The following is a 9,968-nucleotide window of genomic DNA, read 5'->3' on the forward strand; positions in this document are numbered from 1 at the left end:
CGTGGGTTATCATAATTTGAATTATAAGTATAATTTGGATGAGACTAACCTTAACAGTGTTATGAAAGAAAGAGATCTTGGTGTAATAGCTGATCAGTCTCTAAAGCCATTCAAGCAGTGTGCTATCGCAAGTGGTAGAACAAATAGGATTTCAGGAAAGATCTAATTGAGGTGTTTAAGATTGTAAAGAGAATTGATAGTGTTCATGCATCATCTTTTTTTGTATATTTAACAGTAAGAATAGTAGGACTAGGGGACACAAATATAAATTTTGGCAGGGAAGGAGTCATCTTCAGCTAAGACAGTTATGCTTTTCTAACAGGGTGATTGGCCTTTGGAATGGGTTGCCTTCAAATGTTGTAGAGGCAGTAAATTTAAGTGATTTTTAAAAAAAAGCTTTATAAGTATATGAATGATAAGGGCTGGCTTTAAGATATTTTTAATGTGTATATTTTAATATAGTTTAGAGGATGGAACAGCTGAGATGGACTAATGGGTCCCATGTTATCCCAAAATGCTATGTGATATGTTATATACTGTAAAATGCAATTTAGAAATTCAAGTAAACAGAGCTAAAAGATCCATTGTTTTAAAACTGTTTGTATTTCCTTCTCAGGGCCAATGTCCATTAATGTAATACATAGCATTTTGTGTTTCCGTCACCAATTTGCTTTATTTGGTTGATCTAAAGACATTTCACAAACAGTTCATTGGTAATTTCAGGATTAACATATCAAGAGTGTATTTTACATAAAATAATCATTTAAATACACAGTCAATACTTTAATCAAGTTAACACTCTAATGTCTGGTATTGGGTGATTTGTAACTTTTATGCAAGTAAAGAATTTGTGATCATTCTGATAATATAAGGGATTATTGGTGTGAATTGTTTATTGGCTATTTATAATACTAATATTATGTCATCTGTTTTAGTGGATTGTGGTATTCTTCAATAAATTCTGTAAAAGTGGTTTTAACTGCTGCTAAAATAGGGCTGTTTACTGAATGTAATTGTTGGTCGTTTGTTTCTTTCACAATGAGTTTTCTGTTGTATTTGTTTTCTCATTTTTCTGTGTTTTGTTTGCTTTTTATTTGATGAGTTTACTGCATCAGCACAGGTGTGTGCTTGAGTGATCTGTGTTTTTGAGGTTGTGGTTATTGAAGGTGGTGTTGGTAATAATGGTTTTCTTTGCTGCTTTTTGTGTTCAGTTTGTTTCATGTGTTTGTGTGTTAATTTGTGCAGGTTGAATATTGTTATTTATATTATATATTCTTTGTTTGATGCTCTTGTATTTAAGGCAACCTTTGTAGTTTGCTGTGTGTTTTTGCTAGCATGTACAGCATATAGATGTATCTTATCTTTTTTCACCACAGCTGCTATGTGTCCATAACGTTTCCATCGCCGTACACACAGACACAAGTTCTGGATCGGTGTTCAGTTGTTGGGCGACTTAGGAAGGTCAGGTTCTCAGCTGACCTCTTCCTCCCTCCTTAACTACAATTAATAATCTGACAAATGCTACCAACAAATTCTTGCATCAGGTTTATGCTATGTATTACATTTTGTAAACACTGATTTATCTTCACCTTTTCAGGTCCTTCAACAGTAATTTAGTAGCATTTAGTGTAATTTTACTCTTCTCTTTATTTGGTCACATACACTCATAAACAGTTCATACTGAAGTATTTCACTTCATTTGTTCATATATTTTAACAAACAGTTCAGAAGTAAAACGTCATGTTTCACAAGATATATCTACCAACACGTATTTGACATAAATACACATATGGTATCTAAATCTAAGTGTAGGTGGTCTTGTTCTTATAACAGAAATTTAGGGGGGAGAGATACTTAACTTTATCATGATCATGTATAATATAGCAATTTATTTCAGTTAATAAATCATTTTTATATGGATTTTTATCAAAGTAGCAAAATGAGCAATCTATGAGTCTGTCTATTATTGGTAATATGTTAGCATATTTGAGCATCTTGATACTCTAAAAGCTGTAATTATTAGCGAATTTTGAATATTTTGTAGTTTTTCTGAGATGTGTATTTGCAACATTTGTCAATGCAGGGTATGCATATTCAATTAAATATTGTTTGTATATTTTAATGATGTTCTCTGTTGTTGCTCCTGTATTTTTACCTGTTAACCTTTTGACATAGTTTGCTCATTGTCACATTTTATTCTTTATTTCTGCAATGTGTTTGTTCAAAGTTAATTTAGAATCATAAGTTACTCCTAATAATTTGACTGATGATAAGACATCAAAAATAGCCCCATTCAAATATAGTTTGGGTGGGTTTCTCAGAGTTTTAGTTGATTTTGAAAACAAAATTAATTTTGTTTTGGGAACATTAATCTTTATTCTATAGTTTTGGCAGTATTCTACAATTTGATTTAATACTGGTTGCATATTTGCAGATGCTACTCAGGGGTGTAACTGAACTCTTCCATAATGCCAAGGAGTTGAACTAAAATTTGGATCATTTAAAGGCATGTCACTTACATACATGATGAAGAGACTAGGACTAACTACCCCTTCCTGAGGAACACCTGCCTCGGGAGTAGAATATTCCGATTAAGTACCCTCAGCATTTACTCTACATTTCCTATTATCTAGAAAATTTTATAACTAGTGAATAACTCCTATTGGGAAATCCATTTCTTTTAGCTTAAACCTTAATCCATTGTGCCATACAATGTTGAATGCTTTTTCAATATCGAGAAAGCAAGCGACAGTGCATTTTTTTATTAAAGCTGTAAACTATGTTTCAGTTAGCCTAAATAAATGATCAGTTGTTTGCCAAAATTTTGAACTTTAGTTAATTTTGATGTAATCTCCAGAAAAGTTGAGATCTATTACTAATAATTCTCTCTAAAATTTTGCTTAAAAACTAGTTAAACTAATCAGTCAATAACTACCTGGCTTATTCACTGGTTTTCCTTCCTTTTGAAACATACGAACATTAGACTGCTTCCAAAAGGCTGGGATATATCCAGATTTTAGGAGTAGATTAAATAAAGTTGTTAGATGGTCAAACAATTTCTGAGTACCTTTCTTTAATAGGATAGCTTATATTCCATCTTCACCCAGTGCTTTATTTTTGGTTTGTTTTAATGTTTTCCCCGGATACCCGGAAATCTGGCTACCAATCGTCATGACTGTTACCTGTTTCTAAGTTAACTACCCACTTCTTAAAAAAAGGTTATGCAAAGTTTAAGTCAAAGTAATGTAAACAGAGTTGCAGACAAACTACTATTTTTAAGAGAAAACAGTAAGCAGAAATCAGAAACAAGCAAAAAAGTCATGACACAGAGAATGAAGACAAATGTGAAAGCAATCATAGTGATAGAGACTCATTAAATTTTTGTGGTGGGCCAGCAACATTGATTAAAAAGTCACTGATCTTTAAGTTTAACAGTATACAAAAATCCTCAAGTACCTTATAAATCAAGTTATTCAACCGTTCATTATACTCTCAAAATTTGCTTTACCATACAAACTTTTATCTCTTCCATTGACAATAACAAATATAGGAGACAAAGAATCAATTAATAAGCAGAAAATTTTGAATAGTCCATTTAAAATTCTTCTTTATTAAATAACTGTCAGCTGATTCACTACATGCAGTTGGTTTCTGGTTACCAATATTTTGTAGCATAGCACAGTCAACATTCTAGGATAGAAATGAGGCCTATCACTCATAGGAAACTTTCAAACCTGATGACAGTGTGATTTGTAGTAGTAAATACTGTAAATTATTGTATCAATATAAATATGATCTTCAAAGGTTACTACATATTTATATAACTAGTTTAACTTGTTTCAACTGTAGCTAGTTGTTGTATGTCATAATCTAAGGTATTAGAATGTGGCAATCACTGCCATAGAGTCGTTGTTTCATTTCACTGCAATTTAAGTGAGAAACACACACATTAATCTTAATGGGGAATTATCAAAGTTTTGTCATTGAAATATTTGAAGTAAGCTCCACCCATCAATTGTGCTAATGTTTCTGATAGCACAGGCACATTCAGCAGTCTTGTAATCTCTCAATGTGTGTTATAATGACAGGCGGCTGTAGATCCCATAACATCTGTATGTAAACATACGTATGTACACCCTATGTGTCGTTGTTATGTACAAATATTGCCTGCACCACACAGGTATTGTGTAATGACAATCAGCCAGGGTGAACTGTTAAAGATTACTTTGTTTCATTACTAATTACTAATATCAATAAGTTAATAGTATCCAATCGAAGAAACAGTTGGAAACTTTATACCTTGATATTAATTTCATAACCACTAAATTAGTGCTCATTACTAATTGGTGAAAAGTTAAAAAATGGAGAGATGTTTGTTTGATCTCATTTCAGTGCCGCATGCAGAATTGTGAGAATACATACAATAGCCTAAACTTTGCAGGCCTTTGCTTTTGTATACACAATGGCCACAAAAACTTTTGAGGTTAACATCATTTTCATCTTTCATTTATAATTACATCATTTAATGTTTTATTTTATTTTTCCATCCAAACATTTATAACGTTTTATTATTGGTAGTTTTAGATACACTTCTGCTAGAAAAATAATAACAACATTGCACATGGAGTAAACTTAAACTGTGTGGCATCATGGTTCATACTGTCTTGTCTTCTGCATATTAGAAACTGTTATGTTGATAGCGATCGGAAATTTTTGAGCATCCAGATACCTGCCCAAATTACCCATGAGGGTTGGAATTTGTGGTACCCATTCAAACACTTGTTTATTTTAGAGATAAGATTATTTCAGTTTTGTTACAGTACTATTGTTTATATTTTGGTTCTAGAGATTTATTGAAGGGGTGGGTAATTTTGGTGTATATAGATCCTTATTTCTTTCTACAAGTTCATTTACCTTGTTATAAAAGTGAGTATGCATATCTGATTCATGGTGTGTTTTGAAAGTTTTGGTTAGTTTTTCTTTAAAAATTTATACTTTTTGTTTATTTGTATAAGCTATTTTATTTTCAAAGTTTAAGGTTTGATATTTGCGAGTGTTCTGGTTGTTTATGAAATGTCCAAAATTTCTTAACATCTGTATAGTCATTTAATTGTGAAAAGTAATTGTTCCAGCTATCTTCTTTTAATTGTTTAATTTTGTTTCTTATTTTATTTCTTAATAAGTTAATGTGGGTTTTGATGTTTGGATTTCTTGTATCCATATATTGTCTTCTGAGTTGCCAGCATTCTTTGATCATATTTAAGATCTATGTGTGTGTGTGGTTGCCATTTAGTTTTGGAGTGGTATTTTTGTTCTTTAAGTATTGACTTTTCTGCAGCCTTTTATCAGGCACTCTGAAACTGTTTGACAAGAATCATCAATATCTGATGGTTTTTGGCAATTTTAATTGTTGAATTTGGTAACTGTTCATATAGGTAGAGTATATTTAAGCCAACTTGCCTTCAGGTAATTCAGTTTTGTAATATATAGATTACCACTATCTGCATCATTACCAACATAAAAGTTGGAACACTTATTTCTTATTACAGATGATCTGATACATTGGTCTAAAATATCACTAGAATGATAAGCATCATTTGTATCAGTAGGAGTGTTGTAATTTAGCAACACACAGTCAGTATTTTCAACAAAATCCAATCATTTTCTTCCATTTTGGGTAGTTTCCCTACAACTAGAATTTGTATGTTTATTATTAAGATCTCCTATTATTATTAAATTTCTGTTATATTGATGGGTTTATTTAACAGTTGAATATCTATTGTTTTTGTAGAACAATAAATTCCTGCAATGGTAATAGTATTTTCATTTGGTAAATTTATATCTATTATTATATTTTCATTTGTTGATTCTATTTCTATCTGTGTTACTGATAAAGTAGATTTATATAATCATTAGGGTCATTACTGTTTAATCTGTTGGATCTTAAAGTATTATAACCAGTAAGTTTAAGTGTTATTTAACAAGGTTTCTATTATAACTATACCATCAGTATTTGCTTGAACTATTTAATTCTTCAGTCTCATACCTCTTGGAACAAAGATCACCCTGGATGTTAACATGTTTAACTGTGAATGTTCATTTTAGAAAAGTGCTCCTGAATTGTTGTGCTAGGAGCAGTATGATGGGTGTTACATCTTTTGGCTATGTTTATGGGTAGGGTGATTGATGCAATCTAGTTTGTTCTGTGGATTTAGATATTCTTTGATAAAATCCATAAATGTTTTCTTCATAGCCTCAATCATTGGGCTATTTTCTGCTGTGTTGTTACTATTATTTTATGTTTCTATTATTTCTTCTTCTTGTTGATTTGATTGTTGTTTATTTGGTTTGCTTGTACTTGTTTTTGGTTAGTGGGTTTGTTTTCTCACTACATTTGTATATGTTGTTGTAGGTGTTTGTTGCATGACTGGTGTTGGAAGTTGTGGTTTTTTTAGTATGTTGTGTTTGTGTTGTTTGTGCAATTTGCTCATTGATGTTGTGATTGGCATTAGAAAATCATGTTTTTATGTCTTTGTATTTCTGGCAACCTTTACAGTTTACAGTGTAGTGTTGTTAACAATTACAACATAGAGGTGTTTCATTTTCTTTTTTGCAATTTGTAATGTGATAATCACCATCTCAACCCACACAACGAGGGTATTGGATTTACATGCAGCAGCTACATGACCATAGTGTTGGCAAATAAAAAATTGCATAACTACTACAGCAAGTATTTTAGTTTCTTCCACCTCAAATCTCTGATACCAGAGTCCCAAACTCCGTTGCCATGTAGCAATCACATAATGCGGTTTGAATTTCCCGCTAAAAATGCGAATCAAGTGCACAAAATCAATCTCAAGAGCCTAATCTGCACAGATGATAATTTCAGCTGTTGATTCGTATCCAACATGGACTGATGGAGTACGTAAAGTTTAGAGATAGTTTGAATGGGTAGAGAAAGAAACTTTGTTACAAAGTTTGTAAAAAGTTTCTTTCACTATCCATTCAAACCGTCTTTAAACTTTATATTATAATTTTCTAAAAAGTTGGTTCCTCGTCATCAACATTGCATATGTTGCTTTTCAAAACACCGATAAGATTTGCAGTTGAAAATGGTTTAATTTTCCTGAGAACGGGCCTAAAATGGCAATATATCGCGCCAATGTTTTCACACTTGAAGAAACAGTTGAATTTGTGCAAAACTGACGATGATTCTGGCTCTAATACTGAACCTGAATTATCTGACGATGATTTTGACTCAAAATCAAATTTCAAAATGTCAAATTCAAAATTTGAACGTGATACGACTGAAAAGTACGCACCTAAATGGCTAATCTTAGTTATACAGTATGTTAAACTCATATACATACTATTTCAATTTTCATTATACATCTCTATTTTTCAAGCTAAACTTTATTGTTTACTTACCTCATCATCTTTTTTCCACAATATATCTCCTTCTCCAGCAGCCATCTTCACTTTTCACAATAATTTGTAGAACATGAGCCCCATCTACCAATTTTTTTTGCATTTTAGAAAAATCAACATATGTAGAATTTGTTTTTAAATGACTGTAGGCTGTTATTGCTGATTTTAATTACATGCTAAAATTAATGCTTGCATCTCAGTAGAAGTCTGTTGGGATAACACCTTTTAGCCCCCCCCCCATGACTTTAGCGGTCTGCAGGTTTACGATGCTAACAATTTGGTTTCGATACCTATGGTGGACAAAGCAAATATAATCCACTGTGTACATTTATGCTTAACAACAACTAATACGAAAACTTTTAAGCCACTTTTGCAAAATTAAAGTTAAGTTAATACTATTTTATTTAATATAAATCTCGAAATTAGAATAATCGAAAGGTAGGATGACGGAAATGATGAAGGGATTTGGAAATTCAGCTGGAACAACTAATTGCATTGAAGCCCTTACTCAGGCTTTGGAAAGAGAGAAAAGGCTATGGCTTGAACCAGAATATAAATTTTATGAGGCTACCTGAATGCTTTGTCGTTTGAAAATACCTGTTGCATTTATGTAAAAAATAAATAACAATAATACAGGAAAATGAGAAACTCTTATGGAGGAAAGAAAGGTCTGAGAATCCTGATGTTCTTCAATGGATTATGGATTTTATCGACTATTTCGATTTTATATTGAAGGAATATTAAAAGATGAAATTCATTACTGACAAAAAAATTGACAAGAAAACTGTAAAAAAAATTGACAAATATTGCAAAGAACATTAGGAATACAAATGCTGTTCCCCTGCTACAATACACGTATTTTACTGTGTCTAAAGAGCTTTTGTTTGTTTGGTTGCTGTTAGGCACAAAGCAGCTATCTGTACTGTGTCCACCAAGAGTATTGGAACTCGGTTTTTAGCATTAATAAGTCTTCAGACTTCTCACTTATCCACTGGAGGAGAGAGCATTGTACAAGGAGAGGATAAATCATAATATAAATATTCGGTGTATTTAATGAAATTATATCATAGAATCGTACAGAAGAATTCAACAAATGAAACTGCATGGGAGTTGATATTGATTTATAGATTGTTTGTTTAAAGCAAAGCTGCCCCTGATTTATAACTGCTGACCACAGGGAAAGCAACTGGCTAGTAACATATTCTGCCACCCTACTCTTTAGGAACGAATTAAGGGCTTCACAGCCATGGCTGAAAGGGCGAGTATATTCAGCACTGTATTTCGACCCCATGAACTACAGATGGCGAATAAATTATCTTAACTGCAAGTATATGTGAGCCTCAGATTTAGAAAAGGCATCATGAAAAACATTTACAAAGAAAAATGAGGACATCAGACCTAAAAACAAGACATGCGAGTTCCATGAACATATAACACAGTGACTTTGCAACAAAGAATGCATGGCTAAGCCTGCCAAGAATAATTTTTTCACATATGTAGAATAGTCAGTTGATGTTCAAGCTGAGCAAAGAAATTAGATTTGTTAGAGCTTTCAAAGAAGCAACAAAGATAATTGGATTCAAAGAAACAACAAATTACTTCCATTCAGGAGAATACACCTGTCAATGCAAAAACGAATTCATCAACTGTTAATTGTAATTGACGTTCTAGTAAGGGTAACAAGTCTTTTATTATTTATTTCAATTGTCTAGGCCAGTGTATAAGCTTTTCCAAATTTTCCACAAAACCAGCTAAAGTCTTTCCTCTCCTAATGTGGAACCATACTCAGAATACTTTTCCTTGTGTCACTTCAAGCATGTTGGATAAGGCAACTACCAATGACTGATAGTTTCATGATGTTAGAGAAACGTAAGTTCAAGAAGTATTGATAGAAATGAATAAAAATCCTATAATCCGAGTGCTTTCTAAAGGTGGATCTTTCTTTTTCAGGAGCAAACTGGGAATGGTGATGTAATCGAACGAGTGTTATATGTATAAAGGAAGTTTAGTGACGTCATGAAGGTCATCTGGTTTTCCAGGAAATATTTACTCTATTTTTCTATGTACTTTTTATAAGCATCTAATTTCCTGTACAGTGTAGCCGATGGCAAGAGTATATGTGAAAAGGTGTTAGGGATATTTTACTTTAGAAATGGATAAATATATATATGTTTAAAACCATAATTAAATGGAAAAACATCCTAAATCAGAGCAATACTAATCTTTCAAATATAATTCCTCTTATTATTGCCTATCAGTTTAAACTCAGAAAGGTTTCCTCGAATTCTGAAAAAAACATTTTCATCTCCTACAACTGAACGATCGACTTAAACAGATATTTCCTGAAGCTCCTTGTCTCCTTCTGAAAAAGCAGAACTATAAAAGATATCATTGTTCACACAAATATGAATTACATCCCACCCAAAAATGTTTGTCGTCCATGTAATAAAGCCCGTTGTCAAACCTGCAAGTTAATAAAAACCACTGACTCATTTTCAGACAAGCACAATCAAGGAAACTTTAAAATATCCAAAGAAATC

General features: G+C 32.2%; 1 protein-coding gene across 3 annotated transcripts in view; it reads right to left on the reverse strand.

Annotated features, from left to right (window-relative positions):
- Nucleotides 1–7,498, reverse strand: part of LOC106462279 (survival motor neuron protein 1-like) — a 116,487-nt gene extending 108,989 nt beyond the window's left edge. For 2 of the 3 annotated variants that reach the window (XM_022389483.1, XM_013922181.2), the window contains exon 1: nt 7,429–7,498. In XM_022389483.1, the coding sequence (XP_022245191.1) occupies nt 7,429–7,473 (45 nt within the window). In that variant the 5' untranslated portion in view covers nt 7,474–7,498. The remainder of the gene's footprint in view (nt 1–7,428) is intronic. The other variant, XM_022389481.1, reaches the window with a different exon arrangement.
- Nucleotides 7,499–9,968: the final 2,470 nt, after the last annotated feature.

The sequence above is a fragment of the Limulus polyphemus genome, unplaced genomic scaffold, assembly GCF_000517525.1.
Source record: "Limulus polyphemus unplaced genomic scaffold, Limulus_polyphemus-2.1.2 Scaffold1131, whole genome shotgun sequence".
Lineage (NCBI taxonomy): Eukaryota > Metazoa > Arthropoda > Merostomata > Xiphosura > Limulidae > Limulus > Limulus polyphemus.